Here is an 18,257-nt window from a genome sequence, read left to right as displayed (position 1 = left end):
ATTTCAAGGAATAAATTATTAATAAATTATACCTTTAAATTGCCTAATAGGCAATTTAAAGTAAGTAGGTATTGAACAATGTAGAGTTTTATGTGTTAACACCTCCATCTTGAAATACCGCTAGAAGCTTACAGCTTGGGGTTCAAAGATCACAGCACTCTAGTGGAATGTACTTCTTAGGTGATATGCTGCTGGACAGTCTGTTGGCTGAATCATGCACCTTCCTCAGCTTCTAAATAGTCTAAGCATGTAGCCCTTATTTGTGTCTCTCACACTGGATGATGAAGTCTGTGATTATGAAGCTCAGCTTCCAGCTTCATAAGTGTAATGGACGTGGCTGTAGAGAGGAGAATGTGAGATATTTCACCACATCTAACAATCCAGGACTTCTGAAGATCTGCTATACACATGCACCTTTTCCCTAAATCCATAATAGCCTACTATTTTATATTTACAAGACAATTAAAGGAAGGAGACATTTATAAAATTGTTTTGTTTTGTTTTCATTTATCATGCTCTCATGATTGATTTTCTTCCTCTGTCTTCTCCTGAGGCATGTGTGCTTGTGTGTGCGCATGCATGCACACACACACACACCCCCACACCCACACACCCCTGCCATGCTGGCAGTCTTTATTATATATTTGTGGAAGAAAAATGAGATGTTGCATGGCTTGAAAGTAATTTAGCTCTTAAGTGTTCCAGACATTGCCCTTGTTACTGCAGTGCATGTTTATTTATGGATGTATTTGTCTTATGGAGATGAAAAAAGTCATTGAAATTCCATGCAAAAAATAACCTCACCAAGGTTTGCTTTCACTTAATGTATCTGATTGGAAGAGGAAAGAAGGATTATAATTGGTTCTTAGTCTTTGGGGTACCCTGCTTGGGGGGTGGGGAGGCAGGAATAATTTTTTTTCCTTGCATTTGTCTTGATAATGTATCAAGTAGCTGCTAAGGGACTTGATGAAATGTGATGCAGAATAATAAATTATGTTCTGCAGCCGCCTTTGCTTCTACGTGAGGTGAGTGTGTAAGCACAAAGAGACTGGTACACCTCCAAATTCTAAAACCATTATATTCAGATTAGCAGGTCACTGGAGATGCATTGCTAATTGTTTTAGGGAACTCATTCTGGGTATTATCACATATTAATTATGCATGATAAGTAGTAAAAAAGAGGGGGGAAAATCCTTCTTTTATGATAAATTGTTCACTGAGTTATCTTTTCTTTCTTTCAAGACCTTGAGCATTTTTTTGAGACACTAAACAGAGCAGTCATTGAATAATTAGATTTTAATTAACAAGAATTTTCACCAAAAATGTTTTCAATGTCTTTTGGGTTATAGCAAGCATGAATAAATCCTCTTTCAAAAAGATCTAGTGCACTGATCCTCTCTGTATCTCAAGTTACCTTTGTAATCACCCCAGAGCTTGCTGTAACAATGTTTTTCAACAGTTTCAGGACAAAGAATGAAAACTGAAACAAGGAATTGCATTGTTAGCAGTATTTTTATGGTTGCTTCTTTGTAAATTATTGTCAGAGAGACCTCCAGAAACCTTTGAAAGACTAAGTTCAACTATGTGTTGCTTTAATGCACTAAGGCTGGGGGAGGAGAGTTCATTTGTTTGCTGCTTTTTGTTTTGTTTTGTTTTAAGTTACTTGCACTTTGTGGAGATGCGGTTGTAGGTAATTTTCAGAGAGCTGGTATTTGTGACAGGGTTCTGCTTATTCTGATGCATGGTAAAGAACTTGTAAGAGTCTTTTTTTGGCACAGTTGCAGAAAACATACATACAGGACCATCAATTAACACTGACAAATTATTTATAGTCTAAACAGGGCAAAGCCTTTTGCTCAGGCTGATTGCCATATCAGAAAATAAGTGCACTTACAAGATGATTACAAAGTGTACTCTATAAAGTAATGTTTGAGAATTTCTTTTTATTATTATTGTGATAGACTGGTGGTATAAAGATAAAAGACCTTGTAGCACACACAAGAGCTGAAGGAGTGACAGCTTTATCTGCTACAAAAGGATGCTTAACATTTCCATTCCAGCATCTCTTCATCTTAGAATAATAGCATGATTCAACACCAAGAAGGAAATTGTTCAAGTTAAGCTTCAGTAAGACTGAAGCAATTCTAATTTAAAGCAGAAAGCAATTCCAAGCAGTGGTAGAAATGCTGACCTCCTATTCCATCAAAGCAAGCTTTTCTTTTTTGTCTAAACAGTAGTGAATATAGGAATTGCTGTTCATGCTCAGTTTCAGTGTCGATCTTATTTGGTACCATCTCTGATGACAGCTAACACCAGAGGTATTATAATATATAATATATATAATGGCTTTTTAGCTAGAGGGAGTTAATTTGTGCACTTAAATTCTGTTGCTCCCATATCAAGTTACTGAAGGCTCTTTTTTTAATTAAAAAAGGGGGGGGGGTGTGTGGTTATTTAGTAACCCTTTCATAGTATTTGGTTTTTTTCTTGAGGCTGATGACTACCTGGGACAACGAATTCTGTAAATCTTTTGCATATGTTCTGAATTTCTCACCTTTTAACTTCATTGAATGTTAGGGGGTTTTTTATGTTTCTAGTGAGAAAGGTAAGAAGCAATTGATCTGCCACTCAGTATTTTAAGTACTACTCATCACATCCCTTTTTATTTCTTGCCCTGTAGGTAAAACACTTCTGTTCAGACTCTCACCATCTGAAAGGGTTGTGAGTTTTTTCTGGTTTTTTTGGAGGGAGTGGTGGAGCGGGGGGATGTTTGTGGTTTTTTGGTTTGGTTTGGTTTGGTTTTTTTCTTTTGCTTACAAGCATTCTGATTGCATTTCTTCAGACCTTTCCTATCAAAACATTTTAACATGGAATAATGTCTGTGGCATACAGTACGTAGTGTTCCAGATGAGACAGCATTATATATGTCTATTAATAAATACAGTATCACCCAAGCTCTGAACTTTTACTGAGCTGTCTACAGTGATGCCAGTGCTTAAACTGAATGTTACAAGATGTACCTGTCATTTATTTTTTCCAGCTAATGTGTACTGCTTACATTTCTTGACCATTTTATTTCATTTGACAATTGACTGCCCAGTAGACTACCTTGTCCCTCCAAGTTTCTTACAGATGTTTCTCATCCCAGCTAACCTGCATAACTTTGTATCATCAGCATATTTTACCAAGTATAGAGGTAAGGATTACTAGTCAATAATTCCTTGAGTTACACCAGAATTCTTTTAAAATGCATTTTCAACTACTTTCTAAAATAGTAGCATGGTAATGAGAAATGTTTTTTAATGTTAGTAACTCCTTCACAGTATAGTTGCTTCAAAGCCTCAGGGTCTTGCTGACTAGCAAAGACTAGCTGATGAGATTTCATCCATTACTGAAAATATCTTGTTTTCCTCCATTACGAAATTGTCCCCTTTCTCCTGAACAGATACCTGGTCACAGTGATCTGTTCAACAGCTGTCTCCAGAACACGTTATTGCATCCTGCAGCTTCAGACTAAAGAGTGGAAACATTAGAGGTTGCAACCTATTGTCCTGAGCTTCAGAGCTGTTACAGACTCAAAATATTACTGCTTCAGAAAAAGTGCCATGGGCAAAAAGCATAATAGTATGTAACTTATCTTACTGCTTTCCACTTTCAATAATGCAGTTATCCCAAGAGAATGCCAACAGAACCTTTTATTCTACGAAGAATGATCATGTTTCTTAGGTAGAACGCATTTGCAGTTTTCAGATTAGCTATGATATATCCTTCGAAGATTGCTTTCAGTTGTGAGTTTTTAATTTTTCAGGCAAAAAATTTTCATTGAGAATATTTTTTTTCTTAAACATCATCAAAAAGTGTTTGCAGTTATTCTAATGTTTTCCTCAGGAGATAATAATATTTTCTAATTGTAGTAATAACTAGTACAATGGTCATATGATAACTTTGATGAAGAGTTATATTGTGTAAGGCAGGTGTTTGAAGTTTGGGAAGCTGGGAGTCCTGCAGTCAGGTGTTCTAGGAGTCAGGAATAGTGCTATGACTTTACCATACTATGACTATTACTAGACCTGGGAATGCTCCTGAGGTTCCTCATGTTTGTGTGCCATGGCTGCTCACTGTGTACATCACATTTGTATTTAAGTACATATTAAACCCGGGGGGGGGGAAGCATCAAATCCGTGTACACTGGATGATAGGCATGGAGCCTGCTCTGGACAACTGGCAAAGCATTGTGAAATACGTATAAACATCTAAGTCTATAAGAAGTATAGATGTAGCTTGTAGAAACTAATCACTCCCTACACATGCACGCTGATTGGCATTTATTTGATGAATGTTGTAGCTTTTTTAGTGAACAAGGTTCCAAGTTCCTGTTTCAGATTGCAAGCAAGTACCGTCCCTCCATTTTCCTCAGAGTTAAAGAGTTAACAGAGTTAATTTATGATAGAATTAGGAAGTGAATCAGCCAGTTCTGCATTAGCTTGCAGCTGTATTCTCTGCCGCCCTGGTCCAACAAGGAGCAAAAGTGTTTTGAGCAAGACAAATTTCAGTTAATAGCTCAGCAATAAGAAGAGGAAGGAGTGAATGTACCAATGATTCCTGAAAGAGTGTATTTTTAAAGATACTGCCGAAGAAGGATGAAGAGTGTAGGCATGGAGATTGTACAAGGCACAGAGGTCAGCATAATATAAGACATACAGCTGAAAGTGGGAGAAAAAGATAAAGAACGCAATTAAGTGAAAGGATAGAAGATGTCTAGGGAGTAGAAGGAAATAAAAGCAAGACATACAGTAATTGTTGGTGAGATAATATAGGCCCTTGAAGGTGAAAATGAAAACTTGAATTTGTGACTGCATTAAGTAATGTATATAGCTTCATTATAAATTAAGAAGAGTTAATAGCGTGCAGTAGCCCATTTGTCCTTCATGCTTTCCCAAACATTTTTTAGGGAGTGTAGATGAAGAGTGAGGAAACAGTAGATAAGTTAATGATGTATATACTGAAATAGTAAAAGGATTTACTTTTTTGAGGCTAAGCATTCTGTCTCAAGAGGATTGGTAGATGATGTGACAGGGCTAACATTACAGCAAAAACTCTTCAAACATTTAGGATGCTACATGTCTAAATTTAAAATCTCATTAAGATAGTGGAAAGAAGTCAGCTGCAAAAGTGTGCTTTGGCGTGTCTCTCAAAGTAAAGAGGTTTTCTTCAGAAACACTGATGTTGGAGTTTCATCTTCTATTCTGTCGTGCATTAGCTAGTAATTCTAAAGCATTTGGACAATTTATTACTGTCCCTTTCTCCTGTCACTTATTTTTTTCTTATCATCTTAGCAATCAATTGAAGAGCAAGTATGCTTGAAAGATGATAGTTGACTTTGAGTGGGCTGGTGGAAGTCTGTTTTACTGATATCTTACTATTTACAGCTCTTCTTTACAGCTGTGGTGTAAGTACATGACAGCCTTAAATTTCTTTAAGATGATTAATATTGAGTGGAATAACTTTCTTCTTGTTTCTCTGATGTTTTGGGGAACTGATTTTGTTTTAAGAATACAGTGTTACTGAAGGATGAATAAAACGTTCCATAAGTCAATTATTCAGAAAAAGCCTTCAGTGTAGTTTCTCTCAGAAATTTTGAAATGTATCCATTCTTTGCAGGAACAATTCAGTCTCACCAGCTTTCACACCATTTTTAAAAAATCTGTGAATTGAGTCCTTAGCTTCTCTGTCTGAGTTGAGTATGTGATCTGGCTTTGTGTAAAGTGATTACCAGTAAGAGCTTCAGGCTCAACATCAGTCCAAGGATGAAGAAATCCATCACAGAATGCTGTATTTTAATAAAAGGATTTCAGTTACCCGGCAGTATGAAGACATAATAATGCTTGTGACATGCTGTGCTGTATTGCTTTAGGATCAAACTGAACATTGGAATAATAGCAGCATTGAGAAGAAAGGAAGAGTAGGGTGTCCGATTTGAGCATCTCTTTTTCTCCTATTGATTTCTATATTTAGCATAGTGTATGGTATGCCAGGCCCTAGTTATAAAGACCTTCGAAAGAAACTACCTGGATTCCTGGTCTTATGTATTAAGAATCAAGACATAAACTTGCATAGAATTGGATAGATCCTAAGGAAGATCCACCACAGGATGCAGTTGTTAGGTTGTGTGACAAAAGCTCGTCTGCAGACCCACGAAAGGGCCCAGAGAGGCAATGGCAAGCGGCGGATCCCAAATCACACCCTGCCTGGCTGCTCCCAGGCCCACCACAGGAGCCATCAGCTCATCAGAGGCCTATCCCCACAAGGCCAGGGGAGCACAGAGTCCCAAAGGCAGACAGGAGCCCTGATTAAGGACTCAGAAGGAGGGACAACCTTTCTGGGCCCTCCCAGGGCTGTCCAGGAGATCAATCAAGGTTAATCATCCAGCCATGAGACCAGTCAAGGTGAATCAACACTGGATCCCCTTTTGGACTGAGGGGAAATGCTCCCTGGGGCATGGCATACAGTATGGGATGTAGGGAAAGCATTTTGGGATTGTTCAGGATTTATTACAGGGAAATAGAGGGATAAGGGGATAAAAAAGGCTGGATGTGTGTAAATAGGTGACACGCTTGTCTGGCCATGGCCTTCTCCTGACCAGTGCAGTCTGTTCCGTCTTATCAAATTCTACTTCTAACTCTTTTTGTGGCTGAAGGGCATCTGTTCCTTGTGTGTGGCCAGCAACTGGAGTTAGACCCTGGGCAGAGGCCCATGTGTCAGTGGTGCCAGCAGCTGGATGAAAACAAGTGCTAGTCCCTGGCGTGGGACCGCAGGTCACACGGCCTCATGCATCTCCAGTGCCAGTGACTGGACTGAGTGTGGGCAAGTGTGCGAGCACTAGTGAAGAGCCACCTGAATGAGTCTGTGGGTTCATGTAAGTGCTGAGTGTCGCTGCCTTGATCTGTGTGGCTAGCCATGTATATATATATTTATGTATGTGTTTGTGCGCATGCACCTGCTGGGGATACATTTTAGCCTAGCTACTGTTTGGTCCAGGGGGCATGTTGCAGCAGCTGCCTCCCTGCTCTCAGGCTACCAGATTAGGCCCTATTCCCAAAGAGCAGTAACGCATTCCCTGGGATCACATGTTTCTCTCCGTGAAGGGAGACTGGATAACTAGTTCAGGTGTAGATGTTCCAGGTAGGTATCTTAGTCCTTCTGTTTCAGTCTCCTAATAAAAACCCTCCTTTCTAAACATCTCTCACAGCCATTTGAGCTCTTCCATCCTAGTTTCCATTTCTACTGTAGGATCCACAGTAGATAAACAGTATCACATCTTCTCCCATATTTTCTACTGCAGTTCTGTTGGGACAAGTCTTGCCCCACTTGTTCCCATCTGGGAACATCAGCTTATTCTACCCACTTTCCCTACCCCCTGACTCAGGAAGTGAGATGTCCTCATAGTCTAGCCATAGACTAAGAGGTCAAAAAACGTCTAAAGTTAACATTGATTATGTTATCATAGAATCATCTTAGTTTACGGTAAGAAAAATCTTTCAGTTGTTCAGATATCTGTTGATTTTGCTTTGTATTGCAGAGATGCCAGGAAGTGGAGTGTACAAGAAAGAAAACATTTCCCTTTGGCCTGGCAGGCACAGCTTCTTTTAGGTAATAGTTGTTCTAACATGCAGTACGTACAAAAGGTCAATATCCAGTTCTTTGAGGGATTGAAAAGTGAAGCAGAGAGATGCTTAATGATACTTAATACACTGTTTTAACTCTTTTGTAGGGTGATTATGGTTGGAATGAACCTTGCAAAGTAACTAATCCAACCTTCTAAGAGCAGGTCAATACTGAATTCAGACCAGGTTGCTCCAGGCTTGTCCAATCAGGTCTTAAAAGCCTTTGAGGGCGGAGACCACGCAGCTTCTCTGGGCAACATTTTCCAGCGCTTAATCGTTGCCGTGATTTTTTTTTCCCCCTTCTCTCCTTGTATCTCATCAGACAGAACCTCTCCTATTTCAATTTAGGACCATCATCTCATGTTCATAGTATGTGCCTTGGTAAAGAGGCTGTCTCTGTCTTTTCATTAATGACCTCAGAGATACTGGGCAGTTGCTCTTTGGCCCTCCTGAAGTCTTCCCTGGGCTGAACAAGCCAAGCTCTTCTTCAGCATTTCCTTGTATGGCAAGTTTCTAGAAACCCAGCCATCTTGATGGCTCTCTGCTGGAATTCCTGAAGTTTATCAGCATCCTTCTGGTTTATTCTTTCCAAATTTTAATGACTAATAAACTTTTCAAACATAATCCTTGCATATTTGAGAATTTTGATACTAAATAGTGACAGAATTTCATAGTCAAGTTTCTGCTCAACAGATATATTAAATTATGAGCCAAATAGCCTTCCACAAATATTCAGATTTCCTTGGAGTTGTCATTTTGTTCTGTGTTCAAAGATTTGAAGAGCATACAGAAACCTGACGCTTCTTTTAGCTTCAACTCATGGCTAGGAGGCTGCATAGCACAAAGCACACAAAGTAAACAGAGAGCTGTGGCCCTGTTCTTCTTCCCCTTCCCCTCTCATCGATATTACCCAAATGTGGGGGGTGATCGACATCGTCTCCTGGGCCGAGGCCATCCTCCTTTCAGTATCATGACTATCTTTAAACTGTTTCTCATTTCTATGCCCCAATTTGATTTTGTTTGATGTAAGTTAATGGTACCAAAGAATTTTTTCAGTAGAGGTAGTCGCTGAAAAAGTCTGTTTTAATTTCTAACTTTAGACTTTTTATATCTTTGTGTAAGAAAGTTCATGAACACTTCTTTCTGTTTCTCTTAGAATTTCTTTCTCTACCATGTCTTTCTTCTTGCTTCAAGGAGAAGAAAAGGGACAGATTGTTTAAGGAGAATCTGGATTTTCTGTTTACAGAGCAATGAATGTTCTGAAATGAACTGCAATTGTATATGTTGTAAAATCGCTTTTGTTTGACAGGTTAATAAATCCCAATCGAAGGTCTGAATGACTAGACATATTAAAAGCTTGTGTTGCCTGACAAAAACAAACAAACCAAACAGCTTTTTGCATTTCTTTATGAATACAGCGAAGGGCTCAGTACTATTCCAGCTGACTGTGGCTTTCATTTTATTTGCAAATGCCTTTATTTACGAGTCTTCTGCACAGTTTGGGGTTGATTTTTTTTGTTTTGTTGTAGAGAGCATAAAGAAAAATCACCTTAATTGGCAAAAAGTTAAAAATGCTGTGGTTCTTCAACAAGTATACATGTTCATGGTGCAGACTATGCAGTGACAAACCTTCTGTTGACTTCATAAGCTTTTCGCAGAATACTTTTGCTAGTATCAATAAGCTTATGAATTTTGGAGAACTTAAATCTACGTTTTCAAGCCTGTACCTGAGTTGATCCTTTGGATTCATCTGTTTTGTCACTTTCATGCACAGACAAATGGGACAAATGTACCATATATTCCAGCTGCAACAACAGTCGACTAGAATATCTTTTCCTAAAAGGCTCAGGAAGCAGTATCATAAAAGTATTTAGGGCTTGGCTATTGATGTCATGATTAATTTTAAAAGCAGAAAATTATTTGTTAGTTGTTTAGAAACAGATTTTTAGTAGAATACAGAAGGACGCTGGGATGAATAAAACCAAAAATCTGTCTCAATTTTTCCTGTGTGCCTTCTTCAGATTCAGCAACAGTTTCTAGGATAGAAGCAGTTGGAGAAAACAGTAGGAAACTGGGTACAAATATCAGTGGTACACTGTACTGTGATACATAAATTCAGTCATGTTGGAGATACTTTAGTATCTATCAGCAACATCACATGGAAGTGTGGGATATGAATTACTGCTTATTTTGCTAAATCTGTTAGGAATTTTAGCAAGGATGTCACCCACTGATTTTTCCAATTAGATATCATTCAGACAGGCAAAGTGTATTGCATCTGTTTGAATTAGATTGAACATTTAACAATGAAATATCAGATAATGTAGAATTTAAGACTACTAACTTTGGTTTATCAATATATTCCCAAAACATGTTTGATGCTGTGCTGGTGGTACTTTTATATTGAATTTAAGAACATTTTTAGTTGTTGCCAAATCCCCATCACCCTGGGGGTTTGGTTCAGTCCTGACAAAGTGTCATGTAAGTTGCCTTTTTCTCCCCAACCCTTCCTGAATTACTGTTCTTGACATTTCACTACATTTGATTTTAGCTTTATAAATGCATGCAATTTTTTTTCTGTATAAAGATATATATCTGTATAGAGATATATGCAGATACATATTTTAAACTACATATACTACATATATGCATTTGTATATAACAAATGTGTCAAATCCAGGAGCCCAATAGCAGCAAGGCTGCAGCTCCATGACCCCAAATCCAGCCAGGAGTGAGGCTGAGAACATACTCCCAGTAGTCACACGAGCACACACAGTGTCTACGATACGCACATATGCACCTGCATATGCCAGCCCTGCAGAACGGCGCAGCAGAAATGCTCAGCACTCACACAAGCACAGAGAGCACCAGCAGCCTCATCCTGTTCTCCACGCTGTCTGATCAGGATGAAGGTCTGTTAGTGCAAAATATGTAGGTATTTGCAATGAGCATCCCTCCAGCAGCTGGCCTTAGGCACTCATGTAGCCCCGGATCTCAGTCTCCCCAGTTGTTGGCACCTGGTGGCATGAGCCCTCAAGGCCACTGCCCCACCCCAGCCCTCGGTGTGGATCCTTCTCCCCTTCCCCTTCCCATTCCTCTCACCCACACCCACGCCGTGGACGGTTTAGACACAGCCCAGCCAGTGGTCTTGGATCCTTGTGCTCCCCCCATCACCTCTCACAGAGAGTCTCTCGTGCACACACAGATGGGTCTCTCGGACAGCCCCAGATGCCACAGTCTCTACAGCAGCTGGCCAGGGCTACCCTATGCCTACCCTGGTCCTTTAAGAGACAGCGCTCTTTGTGCTCTCACTTGTAGAGGCACACCTGGCTCCTGGGCCACTTCACCTACTTGCCAGTTAGTCCAGCGTGCTCTTCACTAGCGCTCACACGCTCACTTGCACACTCTCGCTGCAGGTGCTGCACTGTGGGCACGTGGGACCCTTGGTCCCATGGCAGGGCCAGCACAGAGATCTCCACGCACATGTGCATGCACAATAGTAAGCCATTGCCTAGGAAAACTGTCAGAAATAGAGTTTAATTAGAGGAGACAGAACAAGCTGCACTGGCTGGCACAGGCACAGAAAGGCACATGGACTGATGGCTGGCTAACACCCCACCAGCCCCTTCTGTTCCCCATTCCCATGGGGTGCCCCAACCTGTGGAGAGCCTCTCCTGCTGGCACATCTGGGTGGGTCTGGCCCAGCCCCAGGGCCCCCGTGGGCTCCTGTGGTACCAGGATTGGCTGGGCCAGGGGCCTCCACTGCCCTTGCAGTGCTGCTGGGGCTCCCCCTGCCCCTGGGCCTCCTGCCCCATCAGGCAGCACAGGGATGAGCTGCTAGTAGGCTGATGGTTGCTGTGGGGCCTGGCAACAGAGGGGCAGGGTGCAATTCAGGCTCCCCCACCTGCCCTTGTTGCTCCTGCTGTGCTTCTTCCTGTGTGCAAAGATGAGCACTTCTATTTCATAAACTAACGTATGTTGTATATGGATGTGCAAATATATATGTATTTCTAGATATGAAAATGTACAGATACCCCTCTGTAGAAATGTCATTGGCAATTTTAACTGCTAATGCTCTATAGGTTCTCTTTGGACTTACTAGTAATGTGATGTTTCATAACCACAGAAGATTTGTAAGGAAAGATTCTTATTAATTAAAAACTGACCATCTAAGCTGTGCTTCTTTCATCCAAGGAGGGTAGTTAGAAAGGCACCCAAAGCAGAAAAACTTTTTTAGTTGATAGGGAAGTAGGAGAACACGTGGGAGTGAAGAACGTCAGCTGGCAGCCTGCGTGCTGCTACTGCTAAGCACAAGAACATCTGATTGAGAAAAGCAGTTAGAGTGTCATGAGCAACATCTTTGCTCTCCATCTAGATGCAAGATGCTGGTAATCTGAAGAAGCTCAAAATAACAATTGTCACTTGATTTTGTAAGATTTTCTTCCAGTTTCTTTTTTGTAACAAAATTAAAACTTGGCCTGGTTGAGGTTATAATGACAGTTGTTCTAGATAGAATAATTGTTTCATTCTGGCTTTAACCCATTATCTCTTGATATTCCATAGAACTACTTGTTAAATTACTGCTTTACTTGTCAGTGAGGAGACTTTTCTCTGTGGCTTTGAAGGTATTGAAGTGTTTTATGTGCAGACGCAGGGTCAATGAAGAAAATAGAAGTTTTTGAGCCTTTTCTCACATTGTTTTCCTTGCTAAGACTAGAACTTACAAACCTTTGAACAATACAAAACAGATGTGTTTAGCTATACCTTCAAGACCTGCAAACCTAGAACATATATCCCCAAGGCAGTCTTAATGGATGAGAAATTTCAGTCCTCGCTCGTTAGACGTATTTGCCATCTGATTTATAAATTTTCTCTATTCAGTAATGAATCTTACCTGTATCTCACTAGAAGTAGTTGAAATCGATTAGCAAAGTATTTAAATCTAATAGAGAGAGAAAACACTACAACTTCTAATCAGAAAAAAATAGGGGGAAAAATTACTTGAGATATTTCCTGTATACTGAATCATGCTGTTTGAGATTCTCTGCTTCTTCACCTGACAACCTGTCCTCCTTTTTTTTTGTAGTCACAGCATATTTTACCTGGTAGCCAGAACCTTTCAATAGATTGCGTGGCAGTGATACTTTGTCACCTGGGCATACCTGCTGCAGTCTGGTTTCCCAAGGGAATCCTTATATACTGTCTGGGAGCTGAAGCTTCCAAGTTATCAGCAAAATGCTGCTGGTAGCACTCAGCTGCCTGTCAGTTTATCCAGATTCTTGGCAATACCTGTGGCAGCATCTATTTCTGAACTGATCATGCTGCTGTATTAGAGGTGGTTTCTTTCAGGTCATGTGTTGCGATGGTTAGAGCAACGTAAAATCCCTGTTTGTGATATGCCATGGTAGTCTTACTAATATATAAATATACATAATTTGATTTTAAAAAGGAGGGGTGGCCTGTGCTTAGGCAGAGATGACTTAGGTTTTTTTTTCCCAAAATACGTATGTGTTATAGGCACGTTAACTCTCATTCGGGTGCTTGTTTGTAAGTTGACTGCAAGCATTTGTAGAGAACGAAATTTGCCTTTGACTTAATTGTGAAGAAACATGTCTATGTCAGTACTGGGTGACTGGGACACTTCCTAATGGTGTGGTTTATATTCTCAGCATAGGTTCTCTAATGGTCACTTAGCAATATATTTTGTCTGTAGTTTTTGCACATTTGTCATTCAAACCTTTAAATTTAGAAGTTCCATTACAGTGCCATCTGTCTCTGCAACAGTGAGTGTGGCTGCACACTTCTGAACAGGAAAGAAAAGCAAATTGATTTCATACTCTCAGAAAAAAAAGATAGTTATGATGGCTGGTGGACACTAAGTTAACCATAAGCCAGCCGCGTGCCATTGCAGCAAAGGCGGCTGATGATGAGGAGTGTTGCCAGCAGGTTGAGGGAGGTGATCCTGCCCCTCTGCTCAGCACTGGTGAGGCCATACCTGGAGTACTGTGTCCAGTTCTGGGCTCCCCAGTACAACAGACACATGGAGCTATTGTAGAGGGTCCAGCAAAGGGCCACAGAGATGATTAAGGGACTTTTCCATCTCTCATATGAGGACAGGCTGAGAGAACTGGGACTGTATAGCTTGGAGAAGAGAAGGCTCGGGGGGGGGTCTTATTAATGTATAAACACCTGAAGGGAGGATACAAAGAGGGTGGAGCCAGGCTCTTTTCAGTGGTGCCTAGTGACAGGACCAGGGACAGTGGACATGAAGTGAAACACAGGAGGTTCCCTCTGAGCATCAGGAAACACTTTTTTGCTGAGAGGGTGACCAAGCACTGGCACAGGTTGCCCAGACAGGTGGCGGTCTTCCTCCTTGGAGATACTCAAAACACTGTCTAGACCTGGTTCTGGGCAACTGGCTGTAAGTGTCCGTGCTCAAGCAGGGGACTGGACCAGGTGACCTCCAGAGGTCCCTTCCAACCTCAGTAATCCTGTGATTCTGTGAATCCATACAAGATTTATGTAGCATTTGCTTATTTTCTATGTAAATGTGTATGTATATTATGTGTGGGCATCTGTGATCCATAACATAGTAGCACAATAACATGGCAGCAAGCTTTAGAGTAACAATTCCAACCATCACAGAGAAATGGACACATTTAGTTTAAATGGCAAATTAACCCTCATACCTTTTCCAAAGACTCACTCAAACTGTTTAAGGTCAGCAAATGCAGTAACTTCAGATCAGTGGGTTTGTTAGGTAAGCACTGATTCTTATTTTTAATATAAAATATTTATTGTGTTGGATGAGCAAATAGTTTTCACTTAAGCATATGGCCTGTGGCAGTGTTTTGAGGGCTTTGCCCACGAGAAGTTAATTTACAGGCAGATAAGTGGTATTTTTCCTTTTATATATGTCTGTCATCTGTCAGCTTTATACCCCATTGACAGCTGGATATTACTTCTGATTGAAATATACAGAAGAGAGGGTTTTAAAATACAAATGATATTAAGAAAAAGTTGATGAAAACCCAGAAATTATAAATTGCTTGTTTGAAGAACAGAGTACCTGAAAGAAGTTACTCATGGCAGAAGTTGTGTGACAAGCATAGTTAGTGGCTGATACCATGGCTGGTGATTCCCAGACTAATAGTAATGTTAAGCCAGTGTCATGGTTCTGTTAATTGCTAATCTAATATATATTAAACTGAATAAGCCTTAGGCCACAGAGAAAGAGACTATCTGAATAAAGACTGTATATACACCATATATTTATACACATGCATACATACACAGCGTGTTTTCCTGTTTTTGTTCATTGTTTACACTGAAACATTCACTTACATCTTACGCCCCTTATTCCTTTCACTGAAAATGACCTGTTATTCTGCCTGTAAGCATGCTCGAGTCAAAATAAGAACCGATAGCCTTTGGTTGAGGTGACTAGTAGCATCCTCTTATCTGGTGGAGCTGGTCTAATAGAAAAATAGGCATAGCTTGATAACTGTGGGTCATCAATGCATTTTTAAAAAAGTGTTTCCATGCAGTGTTTGAAATAGCTAGATTATATTATTAGGGGAATTTTGACAGAAGTGTTTTGACATGCATTGCCACAGGAGATTAAGACTTAAATAACTTTCTACATATAAATTCATTTTTAAAGCGTGTTAATTTTCATATTTATAGAAATATTTGAACTTGGAGTTTACAGTGGGAAAATTTTTTTAGAGGAGTAGTCTGTTTTAATGATTTAATCGCGTAAAACTGCTTGATATTCACAGGCTTTCCATCTTACAGTTTTCATAGCTTGCAATACCTGGACAATTATTGCTTTCCTAAAATAAACACAGCAACCTGATAAAAACAAGCTAGAGATTAATGTGAAAGATATTACTTCTCTGCTGAACTCTTAAAAAAATAATTTGATGTTTTCTTTTAACTTTCCTCTTATTCTTAATACTTTTTTTTTAAGGATAATAATGGTTTCAGTCTAGTAGATCTTGCTGTGCACTTAAAGTTAATCCCTCATTCAGGGTTAGGAGAGTGATCTCCATTGAATTAAGTATTTCTCATAGTAAATAGATGAAAAGGGGTATATCATACATCGTATATGTAGAAGTATGGTGTTTATTATTAATTCTGTTACTTTTGATGGTAGATTTCATGTTCTTTAGAAATACTGTCTTTAGCACACAGGAATACTTTCTGAGGTAGAGAAAATGTTGTAAGAAATTTGGAGTTCTGAGCTCTGTTTGCCTGCACAGTCAAAGCAGCTTTCACAACTAAGAGACTGAGAAATCATCTTTTGAAATCATGAGGGCAGTTACTTAAATAGATCTGATGATCAGTGTAATAAGGCATTTCATTTCAGATATGGTATTTTAGATTGCTATGGCAAAATAAATTTTGGAATTGCAACGTTCATAACCGTAATCCCATGCCACAGTTGGGCTTGTGTTGAAAGAGCAGGTTCTGCAAAACTTTGCACAACCATTTTGTTGTTTTACACATACAGACTGCTTTAGGCAAATGCAAGGCATGCCAGGAGTAGGACTAGTATGAAGGGATGAAGCCGTCTATTATTTAAACACTGCCCAAAAAGGAGGATTTATGTTCCTCTTCAGTCTTCCTGTTCACTCCCAGCTGTTACGTGGTTGTTCTCCAGTTTATGAGCCTAATAGGAGAATAGTTTTCTATTAGGTTACAGAGTTGATTCACGGAAGGGCGCACAAACACAACATTCATCACTAGGAGACGGAAGCATACAACGGTTAACAGGAGATTAGAGAAAAAGAAGGAAGAAGCCATCTCTCATTGGCAGCAAGCTAATGGTTTGGCTCAGCTACTTTTGAAACTACCTCCTAGGAACAGGTTAGGAGCCTGATTAGGAGAAAATTGTCTAATTTGGTCACTTTTGCTTTTGTCTTAAACTTGTACATGGAATTTGATCTAATGGTATATGATGGAAATTCAATAAATTGAAGCATATACTATCCTTGCAGAGACGTAACAGACTAATTTTATAAAATGTTGCTACTATTGCTATTTTACAAGTTCATACTTTAGTGGAAATAGTACTTTTAATATCAATGAGTTCAAAAGAAAACATTGAAGTAATTCTGTTTTAGCAAGCATCCCCTAAAATGACCCAGAGTCAAACCTTCGTACTCTTGTGTTTCAAAACCCAAAGCTTCACAGGTTTGTATCCCTTTATGGTGTTAATTTATTTCCTTTTTCAAAACAGTGTTTTTATTTCAGATTCTAATGGTTCTTGCTAGCGCTGATTATCTTTAGTTTATTCCTCTTCTTTGGCTTTTCCATTTCTTTAACCCTCTTATGAGGTGTGACTATCTCCAAGATACTATATTTTTTAAAGATTTTAGGAATTCTTGGGTCTAGTTTGTACTGGAGTAAAACCAGCTTTTAATTCCCTGCTGTTGTTCTCTTGTTTTTTGTGAAGCCAGTACTATTAAGTTATTCTTCCAAGCAATGTCATAAAAAATGGTTTATTTTTTTCTTTTAAAAGTTACAAAAGCCGATTTCCAACAGAAGGTCTTTATGATTCAGTTCACGTTTACTGAAATTCAACAAATTAGAAGTTAGTATTTTTTCCAACTTACTTTTGTCCTTTGTTGTCCACCTTCCTCTTAGAAAATCTATATTGAGAACAAAGAGTTGCCATTTTTAGTATTTGTTTCCTGTAGTTGAAATATGAAGTAAATTGTAATTAGAATTTTGTTAGTGTTTTGTTTGTTGTACTTAAAGGTGCTAGTTTGTGGCTTCGTGCTTCGAGTTTTATGCTATTAATCTTAAATATTCTCTAAAAGATAACTTTCAGCTGTTTGAAGTTTGAAAGAAAACCGCTTTTGTCCCTGGCCCTGAAGAGTTAAAGTGCAACACAGCTACATCTCACCTAGTCACTCCAGACCAGTGACAGTGTGTTGTGTACAGTTCAATGAGAAGCTTGTACTGAATAGAAAAAAAGACCTTTTCCATGACTTTTTTTCACTCCCAATTAAAACCTGTTTAAAGGTGAATGCTACTTTTCACCCTTTCTTTCTTTCTTTGTTTCTTTCTTTCCTGAAGAAATTAGGAAATTACTTTCTGTCTGAAGCATATGTGGGTTGTTATTAACACTTTTGTCAAAGATTATACAATAATTAAGATGATGTTTAGATCAGATTAAGGTACATTTCTATATGCAGGCTGGTGTTTCTGTGTGGGAAAGTAACTCTGGTCAAGGAGACATTATAGAACAAAAAGAAACTATTAGCAAAAAATTGTACCGCTTGAAAAAATTGGATTGCTCCATGAGAATACGCTGCCTTCTGCAGCTCCTGCTGAGTTGGTTATAGGCAAGCGATGGTGTCCAGCTACACAAAACAGGCAGGGTACCTGCCATCGTCAGCCTACTGTGCTGCACCTGCAACTTTGTAGACATTCCCTGAGGCAAAAAAATCATTGCGTTTATTCAGGGAATACTTTTGATACGTACTCCCAGTTTCAGTTTGATACTTGGAATTTGGATTTATCAAACAGCTCCTCCATTGGATGTATCTGGTTTGTCTCTCTGATGTGTTTGCTCATGAAATG

At 39.4% G+C, this 18,257-nt stretch overlaps 1 protein-coding gene across 3 annotated transcripts in view; it reads left to right on the top strand.

Moving 5' to 3' along the window:
* Positions 1 to 18,257, top strand: part of PUDP (pseudouridine 5'-phosphatase) — a 72,974-nt gene that overhangs the window by 48,366 nt on the left and 6,351 nt on the right. Inside the window, exon 5 of one of the 3 annotated variants that reach the window (XM_075095014.1) lies at positions 7,580 to 7,650. The exons of the other annotated variants lie outside the window; for them this stretch is intronic. Coding sequence (XP_074951115.1) covers positions 7,580 to 7,650 — 71 coding nt within the window. The remainder of the gene's footprint in view (positions 1 to 7,579; positions 7,651 to 18,257) is intronic. 3 annotated transcript variants of the gene reach the window in all.

This window comes from Phalacrocorax aristotelis, chromosome 1 (assembly GCF_949628215.1).
Source record: "Phalacrocorax aristotelis chromosome 1, bGulAri2.1, whole genome shotgun sequence".
Taxonomy (NCBI): domain Eukaryota; kingdom Metazoa; phylum Chordata; class Aves; order Suliformes; family Phalacrocoracidae; genus Phalacrocorax; species Phalacrocorax aristotelis.
The sequence above is the reverse complement of the archived record's forward strand: the minus strand, read 5'-3'. Positions and strand labels throughout refer to the sequence as shown.